This window comes from Oryx dammah, unplaced genomic scaffold, assembly GCF_014754425.2.
Source record: "Oryx dammah isolate SB20612 unplaced genomic scaffold, SCBI_Odam_1.1 HiC_scaffold_16, whole genome shotgun sequence".
Taxonomy (NCBI): Eukaryota; Metazoa; Chordata; class Mammalia; order Artiodactyla; family Bovidae; genus Oryx; species Oryx dammah.
Genome location: NW_024070200.1, coordinates 2,923,979 through 2,941,754, shown reverse-complemented (window position 1 = coordinate 2,941,754; position 17,776 = coordinate 2,923,979). Strand labels below are relative to the sequence as shown.

Sequence of the window (17,776 nt, the reverse complement as noted above, 5' to 3'; positions counted from 1 at the left end):
GTGGGGTTGGTTAGCACTGGGCTTCAAGGTCACAGCCCAGAGCCCTTAGCCTGGGACTCCGTGTCCTTGAGTCCTAGCTCACAATTCCACATCTGATTTCCAGCCCTTGCTCAGGTGCGCCAATGGAGGGGGTGCAAAGCACGTTCCCGAGCTGCCTGTCCCCAGCCTGGGCGCTTGCCTTTCCCTGGCTGCCTCGCCCCTCCTCTGCCTAGGAGCTCCTCACCCCAGGGGACCTTGGGTTTTGCCAAGAGTGTTTTTCCAACATAAACATGTGCTCGTCCAGCCCAAGACCTCACTGAAACTGGAGAATTGAAGCACAGAAGGGAAATCCCGTTCCTTAACTTCGAGAACTAAGATGCCTTACCCTGTTTACTAGACATTTTCTAGAACAAAAGTATACCCTTATGGTCCCGAGACTGGGCTGCATTTGTTATAGTTATTGAACAGGATATTCTAGGTATTTGTTTCTCGATTTCTGTTCTCTTCTTGTCAAACCCAAACCAAGAATAGTATGAAATAATAGCCCAGAGCAACTTAGTTCAGTGACTCCTAGCCAGCCTGGGACATGTGTCCCGCACCTCACCTGGGGCTGAGAGGCCTGTGCCGGGAGTCACCTGGCGTGTCGCCGGGATGACAGCGGGTGGTTCGCTCCCCATCTGCGCCCTTGCTGCCCTCCTCTGTGGGTGCCCAGCCGCTGCCTCCAGCCTCTGTCTGCTCCCTTTCCTTCTCAGCTCGGTGAGCCCGCACGCCCGGGCAGAGACCTCCCAGGCGCTCCTGTGAGGCTGAGTCCCTCCTCCCCGCCCCCCATCCCTGTGCCTGCTCAGTGTTCGCACACAGCAGACCCTGTCCATTCCCCTCCTTTTCATCCCTTGTGAACGCAAGTTCCCCGCAGGAAGGGACGCCTTGTCGTCTGTGCTCAGTGCAGGAGTGAACGGACGGGCGTGGGTGGTCAGCAGGAGGGCCTGCAGGGAGCCCCGCAGAGCCTGTCCCCTGGGGGCGGGCGGCAGGGCACTCGTGGGAGCGGGACACCCACACCCTGCCAGTGGGAGCAGACGTTGTTGCGTCCTCCGTGGGCGGTAACGGCGACCCCCGTGAACAGTTACCAGTGCGTGTGCCTTCTGACCAGCTGTCCCACTAGGGCTGCGCCCTGCAGCTGTGTCTGCCGGTGAGAGCTGCAGCATGCTCCGGTTGGTCTTTGCCGTATCAGTGTCCGTCGGCAGGGGCTTTTCAGGTGCAGCTCAGCACATCCTTGTTGTTGAGCGCTCTGCATGTAGGAAGGTGCAGAGAGAGGCTGTGTGGACAAGTACTGACCGATGCGCGTGATGCGTGACTGGGTGAGAAAGCAGAGGTGCAGACAGTGCAGAAGAGGAATCTGGGCCCACATGTGCCTGTACTGGCCTTGTCCCCACAGGAAGACTCTGGGAGACAGACAGGAAGCCAGCGACAGTGATTCTGGGGTGGGGAGAGGGGTGTGAGTGAGGCTTTAGACTGGACGCTTTTATATGTGAATTATGACTGTGTCACCTATTTAAAGAACAAAAGCTTATGTCGAGGGGTCTGTGTATGCAAAGCCTCGTGCTCAGGGCCTGGCCACAGAGCAGATCCTCGGGTCGGAGGTCAGCACTGCCGTCCTGATGTGCCCACCACGCGCCCAGACCCACGTGCCCTGAGACGAAGAGGAGCTTTTCCCTGCACTTGGCGCAGGCTGGTGGCAGACTGACAGTGCAGAGCACTGGAGAAGCCCTTTCCACGCTGGAGTTGGAGCTGTGGGCTGTCGATCTGGGTGGCATGCAGGTGGCGTGCAGGTGGTGAGGTGTGGTGTGTCTCGTGCCCCAGCAGGGCACGGAGGTGGGTTCCGGTTTTAGTCCCTAAGTTGTATCCGCGTGTGTGCTTACAGCAGGCTCGGTGCACTTTTTAAGCATGGAATACTCTTGAAATGTGTTTTGGCAACCCAGTAACATGTATTTTAATAATGGTGCCGTGATTCTTTATCTCCATACCTCACAGTTGCAGAGAATGCCATTTTTATTTGATAGCATTACAATTTTGAGTTCTAATGGAGTCATTTTTGCTGTGTCTTTTAAAGCCAGAAATAAAATTTTCTCCTAACCGTAGTGCTAGATGTTTTTATGTTCATCCTTAAATGGAGAGATGTTGGAAAGATTGAGATGAGGTTTGGTTGCGGTGAGATATGAGGTGCTGGGCGGGGGAAAGGTCGCTTCTCCAGCTGCCTCGAGAGGCCCTGGCCGGGAGGTGAGCTGCACGGCCCCGGGACCCTCAGCCCCCAGGCGGGTCACATTCAGAGAGGCAGCCTGGCCCGCTGGGTACAGCACGGCCTGGGGGCTTGTGAGGCGCCCCCGACCTCCTGTGGAAACCCTGGCAGAGCAGCCTGGGCTGGCAGGTTGTTGGCCTTGGTGCAGGTCAGCTGCTGGGCCGGTGGGTCCCGGGGCTGGAGAGGAAGGGCGCGAGGGGGACTGGGCGGCTGTGAAACTGCGGTGGCAGCGAGGCCGCCTGCTGCTCGGAGCCCCTGCCCAGCCCGCTGGCCCCAGCCCCTGGCCCTGCACCGCCCTAGCTGGGGACAGGTTGGCCACCTCCCTTCTGGGGCCTCATTTTCTGTGACTTTCTGCAGAGATGCAGCAGACGCACGGCACAAAGCCCCCTGGACACAAGGCCCTGTGTCTTGGTGAGCTAGCTTCCCGTCCCTGTGGCCCGTGGCCCCCTGAGGCTCGAGTCAGGGAATCCCAACCACACGGGGAAGTGGGAGTGTGTATCGCCTCCCAAGCCCGAGGGCTCCCAAGGCACCAGTTATGGGGGTGGCAGCAGGACTTGCTGGGAGCTTGGGGGTCCTGGGAACTCCCAGTGGTTTCTGGTGCCGTGATTTGGGGGCCAGTGAGCCCCATGCAAGGTCTTCAAGCAGGGGCGTGTACGTGGGGGTCCTCCTTTGGGGAGTTTCTGCTTTTGCCTTTTATGCTTTTGGTTTTAAAGGCAAAACTCCCAATCTGTGTCCGTTAAAATTGGTCAGTGGGTCAAAAGTAAGCGAGGGGTAGAGTGGCAGTGATTAGGCGTTAATCATCTGTTAGTGTTTTAAACACCACCTTGTTCCAAAGAAGGTGGGGGGATGGCCTGTAAGAATACACGCAAGACAAGGATGGTGAGTGAGGCAGTCGGTGAATCAGGGCTGAGGTCAGAGCCCAGGGAGGTGTGCGTTCCTGTCCTGGGTGTTGCTGGCTGCATGTGGACCATCCCCGGACCCCCGGGAGTCTGAAGGGGCGGGTGCAGTGGGGACGGGCTACAGGGGCCGTGAGGTTGCAAAGCAGCAGAGTGGAGAGCCTGGGGTGGCCCAGTGCTCGGCTGTGGGGCCCGCGAGGCTTGCCCGGGGGGTGCGTAGCATGGACGCTGTGCAGGTGCTGGAGTCCCAGACCCCGGGCTCCCGGAGTCGGACGTGTGACGCGCCAGGGGCTGCTCCCCTCCCCCCCCCCCCGTGCGTCCTGAGCCTGGCACAGTGTCGCGTGGGCACAGACTGGGCTCCCAGCAGGGTTTGCTGAATGACTGACACCCTCAGTGCAAGCCAGTGTCCCGACACCTCAGTGCAGTCCTAGAAAGCGATTCCATGAGGGGCCAAATGCCCTTCGCTGCCCTGCCCTCAGGCTGGGGTGTGGAACGCCTGGACGGATGTGTCCTTCTCACCGAGAAGCAGACAAGGTTTCTTGCTGGAAAAGTAGCCCTTGAAAACTTCTCCATTGTGATAACTTGTTCTCCTTTGTCTTCACAGAGACTAATAGACAAGTCACGAGTAACCTGTGTCAAATGGGTTCCTGGTTCGGAAAGCCTTTTCCTAGTAGCCCACTCGAGTGGGAGCATGTACTTGTATAATGTGGAGCACACTTGTGGCACCACAGCCCCCCACTACCAGCTCCTGAAGCAGGGGGAGAGCTTTGCCGTGCACACTTGCAAGAGCAAATCCACGAGGAACCCTCTCCTCAAATGGACGGTGGGCGAGGGGGCCCTCAACGAGTTTGCTTTCTCCCCAGATGGCAAGTTCTTGGCGTGTGTGAGCCAGGACGGCTTCCTGCGGGTGTTCAACTTTGACTCGGTGGAGCTGCACGGCACCATGAAAAGCTACTTTGGAGGCTTGCTGTGCGTGTGCTGGAGCCCCGACGGCAAGTACATCGTGGCGGGCGGAGAGGACGACCTGGTGACCGTCTGGTCTTTTGGGGACTGCCGCGTGATCGCACGGGGCCACGGGCACAAGTCCTGGGTCAGCGTGGTGGCCTTTGACCCCTACACCACCAGCGTGGAAGAGAGCGACCCCATGGAGTTCAGCGGCAGTGATGAAGACTTCCAGGACCTTCTTCACTTCGGGAGAGACCGAGCGAACAGCACCCAGTCCCGGCTGTCCAAGCGGAACTCGACCGAGAGCCGGCCCGTCAGCGTCACGTATCGGTTCGGCTCCGTGGGCCAGGACACGCAGCTGTGCCTATGGGACCTCACGGAAGACATCCTCTTCCCCCACCAGCCCCTCTCGCGCGCGCGGACACACACGAACGTCATGAACGCCACCAGCCCCCCTGCGGGCAGCGCCGGGAACAGCGTCCCCACGCCCGGCAGCGCCGCACCGCCCCCACTGCCGCGGTCCAACAGCCTCCCGCACGCCGCCGTCTCCAGCGCCGGCAGCAAGGGCAGCGTGGCGGACGGCGCCATCGCCGCCGGGGTCAGCAAGTTTGCCACGCTCTCGCTGCACGACCGGAAGGACAGGCACCACGAGAAAGACCACAAACGGAACCATAGCATGGGACACATCTCTAGCAAGAGCAGCGACAAACTGAACCTAGTCACTAAAACCAAAACGGACCCGGCCAAAACTCTGGGGACGCCCCTGTGTCCTCGCATGGAAGACGTTCCCTTGTTAGAGCCGCTCATCTGTAAAAAGATAGCACACGAGAGACTGACCGTGCTAATCTTTCTTGAAGACTGTATAGTCACTGCTTGTCAGGAGGGATTTATTTGCACATGGGGAAGGCCTGGTAAAGTGGTAAGTTTTAATCCTTAATGCTGCACCAGATCTAGAACTTGAATAGGTAGTGATTTTTTTCTTGCGGGAGGGGTGGGGTGTACAACGAATGTGAATGACACTTCTTATTCTTAATGTAAATCTAAATGCATCAGAGCCATAATTTTGGATACTGCATGCCATATAATTCCGAATCATTTGATAATTCACCTTAGAACGTTTAAAAAATATAATCAAACTAATTGCCAGCCAAGTCAGTCACCCTCCTGCGAGTATAGAGTCCCACGGTTAGCCTTCCTGTATTAGACTATTTCAATTTTAGGAAAATCATGCCAGTGTGGGGAAACTATGACTTTAAAATGCTAAAATTAAAGTTTCTGCTTTAACTGGAATATTTTTGCTTAACTACTCAATTAGAATATTGTACACCTGATCAGAGTGTATGTTCAATACAGACGGCCATTAATTGTCATTTATAGTCCAATTTTTTATCTTAATCATAAACTGTTTAGGAATCTATGAAATTTAACTTTAGGAACAAAGTGTTCAGCAGGGTTGATTGATATTATTTTTACATTGTTCTGGCAATCCACAGAAAGAGAAGAGCCTTAATTTTTAAAACCCATTTTAGTCATTTTATGACAATTAAAATTGTTTAATAAACATCTTTTTTCAAAGAAGCAGTTTGTAGCACTTTGATTGAGATTCTGTGCATTGAATGAAGTACCCACGTTTCTCAGAGCCTGGACGGTTGCCATGGACTGCAGGCCAAGGGCGCCAGAAGTGCCTCTTGCCACACAGCCAGGGTCTCGCGTGGTGGATGTGACTTGCTTATGTTTTTTCCAGCAAGGGAAAGGAGCTTTTCTTTTCTTTCTTTTTTTTTTTTTTTGTGGGGTTTTGGTTGGGTTTTTTGGTTTGCTTTTTGTTCAGTGAGGCATATGACCGCAGGCCCTTGTGAGCCTCCTCAGCTCTGTTTAGTACAGGCCCCAGGGTTCAGAGAGCTTCCCGCCTCTCCCGTTTGGGTTTCAGGTTCCCACAAGAGGCAAAAGGCAGGTGTAGCGTGTCCGTCTTCTGGATCGTTCTTGGAAGGCGCCCCAAATCTGTGTCAGCGGCTTCCCCAGCACCTCCCCTGACTTGGCTGCACCCACTTCCAGGGGAAGCCGCTCTGTTTGACTTGATTCCTTAGCACGAGGATGAGCTGTGGGCGCAGTCGCTTTTCGGTTCACTGTGGACGAGGTGGCTCTTGGAGCTGTATGTTCCATGTCGAGATGATGATGGTCTTAGTAACTTATTTTGGTCACTTGGGTTTGTATTACTGTTGTGTACACCTTTGTGATTAAATACAGAGACCCTGATTGTTTACACTGGTTTGAGTAGTGAATGCGATGCAGCAAAGTGCAGGCTTGGTTTCTCTCCGGCTCGAGACTCTGGCGCAGCAGCAGCTCTGGGTCCCCCAGGGTCCCCATCGGCCCCCGCTGCCCTCGGTCAGGGCCGGAGCCCCGCACTGTTTGGCCGGCGCTCCCTCATGAGGCAGTGTCTGTGACCCGCGACAGCAGAGGCGGTGTTCTTCCTCATGAGAACCACAGTCCATGGGAATGCTAACGTCCTGTCTGCCTTTAAGAGATGGCCCTTTGTTCCTAAGTGTTAACTGAAGTCAGGTAGCAAAGGCAGCCATCCTTGGGGAGCATTTCAGCTTTGAGGCTGTCGGATGGAGAGAGGAGCCCACACCCCGTGTGCAGTTCTGTGTGCCTGATATAGTGTTAGAAGTTCAGTGCCAGCGGCTTCTGTGCCTGCAGTGCATTAGAAAGTCGGTCTCAGGTGCTTCTGAGGCATTGAGAATGCAGTTTGAAAATTCAGGACTTGATATTGGGCCCAAGTGAAGAGTGGCAGACGCAGGTAAGTGGCCTTGAGAGGGTGAGGGGAGGGAGTGCACCCCGCGGGACTGTCGGTTCTGAGCACTTTGCGGGTGGGCCATGTCGCTCTAGGGCATTTTCTGGCTCCTCCCGCCCGCCCTTCAGTATCTGCCGGGCGCTCACCCAGGGTGGGCCTGTGGATGGGAGCGGGGTAGCAGGGGCAAGAGGAGGATGGTGTCGGTTTCTTAAAAAACAAGCTGCGAAACGTGCTGCCGGAAGCCTGTGCCCATCTCCGCCACCCCAAACTTAAAAAACGTCGTCCCTGCACGGTTTGGGGTTTGGAACTTGGTCACAGACTCACTCTTGCAGTGTCTGTGGGTGAGTGTGCCCTTGATGTCTTGTCTGTACCCTGTCTGGGGCCCTGGCTGGGTGTCAGGAGCTGGGGAGGGGCTGGAAGGCCCAGGCTGGCTCTGGACGGAGCAGGGCCCCCCGAGGCCCGCCCTGCGCCTGGACAGCCGGCAGAGCCCTGCTGCTGTCAGGAGGATGGTGCCGGGGGCTCTCTGAGACCAGGACGAAAGTTGCGCTTCAGGAGAGGCCGGGGGCACGCAGCGCCTCCCCACTGCCCCCGGGTTTGTTTTCGGGGTCCCAGCTTCAGTGGCCTGGGGTCAGGAGGGTTTGCTTCAACTTTGAGGGGTTCCGATTGCGGGTGTATAAGGAGTAGTGGCCTGCTGAGGGGGTTCTAGGGAGTGGCCTTTGCAACTTTTCTCTCCAAACTTTGAGCTTCCTCACTGAAACTGTTCCATTTTTCAGCTTAAACATCCTGAGCAAAAATATCTTTTCTAACCTCACCTCTGGAATAAAACAGCTTTAGACAGAATCTGAGACGGCTCAGACGGCATGATTTTCCATCACGCATTGAGATGCATTGATGAAAAAGCACAGAAATAAAGCGCTCAGGGAGGCCCGTAAGCCAAGACCCCCGAGTGTCGGGGGCTCTTCTCTGCCTGCCCTGCTCAGGCTCCCTCTTTTCAACCTTCTAGGAAACCCAGGACCTAGGGTCGCTTGGGTGATTCTGGCTTCTGAACCCCCGGGCCGCCCCAGCCCCGGCTCTTCTCTGCGTTTCTCCTCCCCTGGAGGACTGGAGAAGAAAGCCCTGGGAAAACCTTGCCTTCTTTTAAAAACAAATGTGTAAGAGGGAGTAGGCAGACTCTTTAAAAATAATCAGGAGCTTTGGGTCCTAAATTGACTCGCATTGTGGTGAAGAATCTTAAATTTCGTCTCTGTGCCGGACCTTGTAGCACTTTGGAAGGGTTCTCCTGTGAGCCCTTGACTTGGGACTGAGGATAAACCTCAACGGAAGAGCACTGAGGAGTGAAGTACGGGAACAAGTCACCACAGTTACGCTGTCCCAGACACCCAGAAGCAGGGAGGAACAGGGTGCCGCAAAGCCGCCTCAGTTTTCGGGCGTGCGTGCGTCCTCAGTGTCCTGGCCCCTCGGGCCCGCAGCCATTTCTCCCCGTCCCTCCACTTCCTGAGGGAAAGAAGCTGTTTGCACTGGAGTTGGTGAAGCTGTTTATCGATGTCTGCACCGGTGGACAAGGTTCTCGTCACCTCCTGTCAGAGGGAGGCCTTTGATTTCTTGGTGCAGAAGCTCAAAGGGTAAGGGGACTCCGAGCGGCTGGTGGGCGGCTCCAGGGAAGGAGTCCTGTGAACACCCAAAGGCTACGTGGGTGGGTCCAAGTGTCCGAGGAGAAACTGGCGGGAGGGGTCGACTGGGTTTCCCAGGAAGGGATGCATGTGGGGTCCCATCCTGTGTGGAGGGCCCGGCCCAGGGGGCCCCTGGGTAGATCTTGGGGGTGGGGCCCGGCCCTGGGCCCTGGGTAGATCTTGGGGGGACCCGGCCCTGGGCCCTGGGTAGATCTTGGGGGTGGGGCCCGGCCCTGGCCCCTGGGTAGATCTTGGGGGTGGGGCCCAGCCCTGGGCCCTGGGTAGATCTTGGGGGGACCCGGCCCTGGGCCCTGGATAGATCATTGGTGGGGGCCCGGCCCTGGGCCCTGGGTAGATCTTAGGGGGGCCTAGCCCTGGGCCCTGGGTAGATCTTGGGGGGGGGCCCGGCCCTGGGCCCTGGGCCCTGGATAGATCATTGGTGGGGCCCGGCCGCTGGCCCCTGTGCCTGGGGCCTGAGGGGAGGCGGTTGGCCTGCACAGGTGGTCCCGCTGTGCCGGGGTGTCCACTCTGGGGCTTGCCTTCTGCCACGTTCACGTGTAGGGCTCACGAGTGACCGGAGAGGTCTACCTCGGGGCCCACAAGCAGGGTGCTGTCGCCCAGGCCCTCTCCTCGCCCAGTGTGCGCACCTGTCACGCCAGGCTGCTTGGGACTGTCCCCTCTTTGGGTCGTCAGGGGACTCAGCCCCACACCCCCAGTGCTGGCCAGTGAGAAGGACAGGGAAGGGGGTGGGGGGTCCGGGGCTCACCCGCAGAAGCACTGGTACCAGCTGTTCCCACTGAAGCTCAGAGCCAAGCTCACGGGTTCCCTCCAGAGAGGGCAGCGGCCCCACTGGTGCTGAGCTTTTATTCATTGCTGCGTCTGTTACAAGCGCTTTGTGTCACAGTTAACGTTGCTGTCTCTCAACTTAAATATGTAAAAGAAGGTTTTTCTGCATCTTTGGTTTCTGTATAGCTAAACTTATTAAAGGTTACTGTGTTAGGTAACACTGTATAACATTGTATGAATATTTTACCTTTAACAAAGAAAAAAATATGTATTTCCTTTTTTTAAAAGTTTCGTCTGATTTCTTGAAAACTTGAATACATTTCATAAAGAGCCTTCCTAACGGGAAATGTTGGTAAATTAGCTGTTGCAATAATTAATGAAGCTTTAATATCAGCATTGTTACTTTGTAATTTTAAGAAAATCGTGCTTTCGTTTCATTGCCCTGGTTTTCAGCTGTCCCTGTCACTGTCACAGCTAGAGACGCCGCTCTTGATATTCTGAAGAACTCTGGGGTTGTCCTCTGTATAATGACATTAAATAAAAGTGTGAATGAATTGTAAATATAGATAATTTTTTATAATCGTTTTCACATCTAAGCTTTAAAAAAAACAACAACTCAGTGAACCAAAAAATGAAAAGCTTTTAAATGCTGTAACTTTAGGGCTCTGTTCATGTTTAGAGAACAAATAGCCCCAGAATTTCTACCTCTTATTACTGGATTGAGTTTTTCCTAATTCGAAGCTTACTAAATGAAAAGTTTGTGCTGACCATCAGAGGTATTCATTGTTTTCTGTGACCTTCCTCTCGGCCGAGTCGCCCGTGGGGAAGGACGTGGCCTGACTTTGCCGCGAGCTGGTGGCCGGTCTGTGCGGACGCTGGGAGGCCGCCTGCCAGCCGGAGCTCCAGGTGGCGGCAGGCATGCTTCTGCAGCAGCTCTGCCCCGACAGACCTGTTGGCTTCCTCCTCCAAGTCTCAGGGGTTCTGCCAGCGCCGTGGGGACCCCCGAGGCCGCCGGTGCAGAGGGAGCGCCGTGAGTGGGCGGGGAGGAGGGGCCGGCCCCTCACCCTGGGCACTGGTACCTCCGTCTCTGGAAGCTTCTCAGCAAGAATTCCGGGCCTGGACCTGCACGTCCCGCCCAGGGCTCGCCCTCGTTGGGCCCTGGGAATCCTCACTCAGCTGGTGATCCCTGCCGTCTCTTGAGACATCTGGGCCTGCAACTCGGGGCGGGCGAAGCCTCAGGCCGCTCCCTCCTGGCCACCTCTCCTTGGGGTGGGCGGCCAGCCCCCCCTGGACTCCAGAACCCACCTGACGGTGCGGCCTCCTGAGAGTGGGGCCCTCGCCCGCCTTTGACTCGGAGCTACCGGAGTGGGAGAGACATCAGGTTCTCCACCCTCAGTGTGACCGGCTCCTGCAGAAGCCAGACGCCGTCTCCTCGGCCCTGGAGTAGGTTTTAGGTCCTGAATTCTAGTAGGTTCACGGAAGTTTAAAAAGACACAGGTGCAACATTTTGATCTTTTTAAAACCACTAGTTTTTACCTTGAAAAAATAAGTCCCATTTTTTTCTCCCGTGTGTGGCTGCCTGTTGAAACAGGCGACTGGACCAGATTCTGGACCAGCGGGCCTCTTTCTGAAAAGGGACAGGAAACCTCGGGCCCCCACCCCGTCTGGTGTCGGCAGCCTCTGCAGCCTTCGGGTGGAGGCCACGTGACTCCACTCGCGCTCGGAGGCTCCTGGAAGACGCGGAGGTCCGCAGACCAGAGGAAGTTTCAGAGCCGCAGCGGGTCACCGGGCAGGAGCCTGCAGGCCGCGCGAGGGCCTCCCTTCCCCAGCACAGCTCCCACTGGAGCCCGTAACTGGATATTCCCTCAGAATATTCCCCTTTCCCCAGATGTCTGTAAACAGCATGGTCGTTTTCTCTGGGTGACTTTTCCCAGGTTGAATGGCCTCTTTGGAGGAAGCGTGTCACCATCTGTGTGACATGTCAGCGGGCAGGTCAGGGCTGCCCAAGGGGAGTTGCCCCCTGAAGCCATGGTTGCAGGCCTTGGTGAGCGCTGGGTCTGGGGCAGGGCGTGTCCAGGTGCCAGGGAATGGCCCGGAGGAGGCGCTGGCAGAGAGAGCCCCTCACTGCCCCGCACCCGCGTCCTAAATCTGGCTCATTGAGTGCAGGACCCGAGCCTCACGCGTAGCCGCTCTGTCCAGCTTTTCTTTGGTTCTCATGCAACCATCTGGGCAGCGGGAGTGGTGGGATTCTTGCGGCTGAATTAGGGAAAACGTATCCATAGCTCAAAGCGGCCCTGGGGGAAGGCAGCCGGGTGCTAGCTCTCATCGATTTTGTACCATCTCTGAAAGGGCCTCACTTGATGGAGACTCACCCTGTCTCCGGAGCCGGTGGGGCAGTTCAGGGGAGCTCCTGGCAGGCTGCCTCGGACCCCAGGGGTTGGCCTTCCAGGGTGGGTGCAGGCCCGCTCCGCAGGTGAGGCTGACCCAGCACCGGAGCTCCGCCTGCGCCCCTTTCCTTTGGGGCTCAAGAGGCTGCTGGTCTGTTTGCAGCAGGATCTGGGGCCAGTGTGCATGTCACGGTCTGGGCGGGGAGGGCGACTCGGAGAGTTGACTGACCAAGCCTGGACCAGTGCCACCAGCCCGTCTGCCGACCACCCCCTCAAGGGCCTGAGGGGCAAGACCAAGGTAGCCGTGGGGTGGAGGGGAGCCCTGCTGGGACCTGGGGAGGCTTCAGGACGAGGGCTGGCTCTGACCTGGGCCTCCGAGACCCTCACGCTCCCTTGCTCTCAGGGCCTCCAATCTCAGCAGCGCCCCAAACAAATATGTGTTCCATGGTTGTAAATCGTTTTTTAGCTGAAATGTTACTATTTCTATATATTCTTATGAAACAAGGTTTAATTCTATCAGTTTAGTATTACAATCAAACCCAAACTAAGAGCTGGGGTATTCTGATCAATTCTCATTGAATTGGATTCTGGGAATCTCAACAGGATTCCCTGGTGGCTTAGACGGTAAAGCGTCTGCCTGCAATGCGGAAGACCTGGGTTCGATCCCTGGGTCGGGAAGATCCCCTGGAGAAGGAAATGGCAACTCACTCCAGTACTCTTGCCTAGAAAATTCCATGGATGGAGGAGCCTGGTGGGCTACAGCCCATGGGGTCGTAAAGAGTCGGACACGACTGAGCGACTTCACTTACTTACTTAAACTAAGAGCTGGGGTATTCTCATCAATTCTCATACGAAATCACTAGCAGGAATAAAGCGGCAGCTCTGGTGAGACCAGATCGGCATGTTACACTCGAGAGTTGCCAATGCTCCTGAAGCCGGCTTCCTTCCTGGGGGCTGGTAGGATGGCTCGTGGATTCCAGGCTGGAGAGAGCTTGTGCTTCGGGGTGTTTGTAAAGCCCTTCCTTGCCAGCTGTCCAGTGTCCGGGGGGACAGACTGGCAGCTACCTGGCTGTCTGGACAGCTGGACACCAGCAGGGTCTCTGAGGCCAGATGCTCTGTCCTCCTGAGAAAATCCTCAGGGAGGAGGCAGGCAGGACAGGCCACCCTTACGAGCGGCCCGAGGCAGCAGGGGAGTGGGCCCTCCGAACCATGCTCTCAGTTCACAGGTCCAGCCGGCCTCCCCTCGGGAGTGGTCTGGAGTCTCTGATGGAGGCCCGCCAGCGTGTTTTCCCTTTTTCTCACTGTCGCCCAGTAACTAGCTTCTAGACTAAAGCATAGGCTTACAGAAACAAGGCGACTTTCCACGTCTTCTTTGGAATAGTGTTCACAGGCCTGGGAACTTGTAGCTTCAGTGTTCCAGTGTGTGTAACCTTATTAATAAATGAACGCCAGACTGACGTGCATCCCAGTGAGTGAGGAAATGTGAGTGCTGGTGGTTGCATGAGGCTCAGCCCTCTCGGGTTCATCTTGAGCTCGGAGGGCCTCCTGCCCCCTGCCGCAGGGGCGCCGCCATCACCACCCTCAGAGAGCAGAGCAAACACCTTTTAAGAAATGCCACTAGGCTCTGTTTCTGGGGAACGCTGGCTCTGGGGGACAGGGCGCAGGCTCTGGGCCACGCTGGGCGAGCTGGCCTGGGGGCTGGGGAACCCCTCGGCGGCCCCAAGCTGCAGCCCCTGGGGAGGGCAGTGAACATCCCCTGCCCCCGGGAGGTGCCCCTCGCCTTTGCGCAGCGATGCTCAAAGCACCCAGGCCCTGGGAGACCACCCTCTCGCCCTGGCCAGCCCTGCCCAAAGCGTGCCCGCTGAGCAGCTCAGCGGCCTCCCCCGAGTTAGGGACTAGATGCACGGACATGGAGGGGCCTGTGAGAAATGCTGGTTCCCAAACCTACACGAGGCCGGGCCTGGCCCCAGGACGCTGCTGGAAGGGCTGAGTGACTGTGGCTGTCTCTGCCGCCCTGTGTTTTGCTGGATTAATGGAAACTGCTTTGTTCGCAGGCTTTACTGTCAGCCCCAAACCAGGCCACTTCTCCAGGTGGAACTGTAGTGTAGCGGCCCCACGCCTGCTCGACATCCTCACCCCGGCCCGCGCCTCGAGGGAGCAGCCACAGCACAGCGCCGGCCGCGTGGGACCTTCAGCAGCGCTGCGTGGAGGGCAGGCCGCAAGGAGGAGCTCAGCGGGGCGCGCTGCTGCGCACCCCAACAAGTTGTTTCCGGTTTTAAACCGTTCTTTTGGGGTTGCAGTAAAAAATGAGAAATGGGGTTTTCTTGCTTTTTACTCTTAAAATACAATGTAATTAAAATGTTATATATATATATATAATTATACATATATACATAGTGTAAAATAAAAATATTTCTTGGACAAGAAATCCCCTTAAATCCAACTGTTTATAAATAGTACTTCCCTGCTTTTGCACTATTTTTAATACTTTAGGTGGTCAGGAGACAACCTGGAATGCACTCATAAAAGTTGTTAAAGTTATTTCTTGTAATTCAGGAAGACAAATGCTGCAATCATAGATTTTTAAAAATTGTTTGCACTTAAAATAGCTTAATGCTGTTATATTTTGAATATGGGTGTAGTGGACCGCCAAGGTGTGGCACAAACATGCCCTTTTTTAATCTGTTAACATTTATTTTAATACTCTCGTTCCAATGCAGTCAGCTCTGTATTATATATATAAATAATGTAAGTCTGCAGTTGCAGAAAGGGTCACTTCAGCAAGTAATTTTCATCATTTGAGTAATATTTCTAATTCACACAAAGTTAATATTAAAGCTATCTTGAATATACCACTCGTCTGTCTTCTGTTAAACTGGCTCTAGCTTCACTGTATTTCTGTTGTTGAGGTGCTCAGGCCACATCCCTCGAGGCCCTCCAGCCGTCGAGATCGATTTCAGGCAGCTCTTGAATCCGCGGCTCATCTGGGGAGATCGCTGCTTCTCTGGCTGCTTCTTGCCACGTCCCCATCTTCAGCCGTGGTGGGCTGTGGTACATGGGTGCCAACTCTGGTTTCAGCAAACCATTTTCTCCTTACAGCTTAAAGCCCACGAGCCCACCTTCTGTCGCTGAGAGATCTCACCTGCAACTCTCTCTACAGTTGTGTGTGAAAATGCTTTGTTACCCATGCGGCGAAAAGGCTAATGAGATGACTTGGACTTTGATTTGGTTGAAACCAGCTGGTGAGCAGCTCTGAGCATAGGTCAGGCCCACACCTGTGTGCAGACTCTACAGGTGACTAGAGTAATAACAGTGTGTAGCTGCCAAGCCGAGACCCTTTTGTCAAATCATACACAGTTAAGCCCTCTTCTGAAGGCCTTTATTCAGTCAGACTCTAAACCATGGTGCCTAAAACACATTTCTCAGAGATCCCAGTAAACCAGGGGCACGTCCGAGTGGTGTTAGCTAGAAAAGATGTGAACACACTCCACTCGCTCCTCTGCCATCATCTCTGTGAGCGTCCCCACAGGACCACACTGCTGGTTGCAGGAAAACTCTCATCAGCGCAGTCTTGCTCCCTTCCCGAGAGGAGAGGAGGAAGGTTGGGGAGCCAGCTCTCCATCGCCGCCTCGCCGCACAGCAGGTTGGGTCTATGTGGACAGAGACCACCAGCGCTCGGGCAGCAGGGCAGGTAACCGCCTGTGCCCCAGAGGCCTGGCCAGTGCCGGCCCACAGGGCGCAGAGCCCTGGAAGGTGGGGAGCCCCTGGGGCAGCAGGACTGTGCTCCTCAAACCCAGGAGAGCAGGCCCACCTGCTGACACCAAAAGCGGAGCCCCCTGGGGGCCCAGGGACCGCACAGCCCTGCCTGGGAGCCCAGCCCAGCGCCACGCTGGGCGACAGGTGCAGGGTCACTGCACGGAGCCCTTCACGTCTCTGTATTTAAAGTGGGTCATGACGCCCCTGAACTGCCCTTAGAGCTGCCCTCAGAGCTGCCCTCGCTTGGAGCTGGCTCTGAGCAGGCCCCATCCCCAGCTGCTCCCTCATCTGCTGAGCCCTCGGAGCCCCCTGCTCCCGCCCCCACCCTGGACATGGACCCGGGGCCCTCTGCCGTTCTCCACCCAATGCCACCCTCACACGGGAGGGCCCTGAAGCCAGCCCCTCCCCCTGCTCCCGGGCCCCGTGAAACACCAGCCCCCTGCCCCCCTCCCCTGGGCCCCGTGAAACGCCAGCCCCCTGCCCCAGCCCGGCTGTCCGTCCCTCCTGCCCACCCCCCCACTTTCCGCGGCCACCGCTGCTCCGCCCTGCCCCCAACCAGGGGAAACAGGTGTCTTCTGCGCCCACTTACTGCTGGCACCCCAGAAATGAAGCTGAGTGCCCGCCCCCCAGGGCCATCAAAGCAGTGGCCTCTAACCACGGAGGAGGCTGGGCCCTGTGAGCTGGGCTGGCGGCCTGCCCCTCGCCTACCGCCGTGCAGGGGCCCTGGGGCCGCATGCTGGCCTGGGCGCTGCCCTCAGGAGGCGATCAGGTGAGCTGGGCACTGTGCCTGTCTCCCCAGCAGAGCCAGTGCCCCTGACGCAGCCACAGAAGTCAGGATAAAGGACGGTCAGGACACGCGTTCAACTCGGCAAACAGGAGGACACCGTGAGGACAGCTTACTCTTTAATAAAGTCAGGGGTCTCCGGTGGTATAATCCGGAAGCTGAACTGTGCTAAACACTAGCACTGATGGACTGCAGGCACTCGGAGCCCGCGGTGAAGCCAGCCTAAACAACACATAATGACAGTATAATCCCTCTCTTCTGATTCATATAAAAATTACAAAATATCCCTGCCCCAAACCCTTACGTTATGGAAATGAAGTAAAACCCTAGAAGGAGACGGTTTTACAGATGTATTAGACTGGAACACAGTAAAGCCACTCTCTGGACACGGCTGTCCCGGCCAGTGGCTCCAGGCCGAGGCCGTGGTGCGGGTCTAGGGGCGGCGCTCCCAGGACAGGACGCCCAGCCCTGGGAGCCCCTGCCCGCTCGCGGGCGCAGCGGCGGGGAGCCAGCCCGAGCAGGGCGCCACGGCGCTCAGTAGCCCCCACCTCTGCGCTCTATCGTGGGCAGGCGGTACTGTTTCAGGCTGGGCTTGATGTCCTTCTGCGTGTCTGTCTGTCAGAGAGAGGGACAGACACTCAGTGGGGGCCAGGGTGGGTGGGAGCACAGGGCGGGGGGCCGCAGGACGCCCACCTTCTGGGCCGCACCGACACACTTCAGGGGTCTCAGCAGCGGCACCTTTGGGAGGAACACTGACGGCAGGGCCGGGCTGGAGTAGGAGGCAAGCTTGGCCGCTCTGGACAGCTTCAGCCTGGGCAGCTCCATCAGGTAGGCCGGCCCCGGCCTCTGGGGGTGGTTCTCCTCTGGCCTCGAGGGCTGTTTCTAGAAACAGGAGGCGGCCAGATGAGCGCAGGATGCCAAGCCCCTTGCGGGAATTAGGCGGGGCAACGGGGGCGCCCTTACTGCTCCTGCCTCGTACAATTCTGGACCGTGAGGTGTGACCACACGGAGACTGGACAACACACACCGTGTCCCAGGCAGAGACTCGGGGGGGCTGCTCCCAGGCCAGGCCTGCGCAGACGCCGGTGCGGGGTGTGGTCTCGCTTCCCGCTCTGACCCCTGGGGTTGGCCGCGCGGCCTGCAGCCTGCTTCTGTGTGGCCAGTGAGCTAATGGGTTTCACAGCTTTTAATGGCTGAAGAAAATTTCACGGCATGCGAAAACTGTATGAGGTGTGGGCGCCGTCGCCTCCTGGAGGAGCACACGGGCCGGACCCGGGGTCCCGCTCTCTGGAGGGCAGCCTGGCCTCAGGGACACCTGCGTCCTCGGCCCCCGGCAGATGGACCCTCAATAAACGGCGGCCGGACAGTCACCACAGAGCTCGGTGCCTGCCCACAGCTGTGAAGGGGGCTCGGGGCCTGAAGGGAAAGGTGAGGCTCTCACAAGGAGAAGCCACAGCTGCTAAAAGCGTGTGCAGCAACCGCCAGTGGCCCG

General features: G+C 56.9%; 2 protein-coding genes across 9 annotated transcripts in view; one reads left to right on the top strand and one right to left on the bottom strand.

Annotated features, from left to right (window-relative positions):
• Positions 1-14,596, top strand: part of WDR20 (WD repeat domain 20) — a 66,766-nt gene extending 52,170 nt beyond the window's left edge. For 2 of the 6 annotated variants that reach the window (XM_040256883.1, XM_040256882.1), the window contains 2 exons: positions 3,773-5,032; positions 13,799-14,596. In XM_040256883.1, coding sequence (XP_040112817.1) covers positions 3,773-5,032; positions 13,799-13,852 — 1,314 coding nt within the window. In that variant the 3' untranslated portion in view covers positions 13,853-14,596. Of the gene's footprint in view, positions 1-3,772; positions 5,033-13,798 lie in introns of those variants that run through there. The other 4 variants (XM_040256887.1, XM_040256885.1, XM_040256884.1 and 1 more) reach the window with 3 other exon arrangements.
• A 1,794-nt stretch (positions 14,597-16,390) lies between these two features.
• The window catches only part of MOK (MOK protein kinase), a 44,157-nt gene continuing 42,771 nt past the window's right edge, over positions 16,391-17,776 (bottom strand). For all 3 annotated transcript variants that reach the window (XM_040256889.1, XM_040256890.1, XM_040256891.1), the window contains 2 exons: positions 16,978-17,166; positions 16,391-16,899 (listed from right to left, as the gene is read on the bottom strand). In XM_040256889.1, coding sequence (XP_040112823.1) covers positions 16,819-16,899; positions 16,978-17,166 — 270 coding nt within the window. In that variant the 3' untranslated portion in view covers positions 16,391-16,818. The remainder of the gene's footprint in view (positions 16,900-16,977; positions 17,167-17,776) is intronic.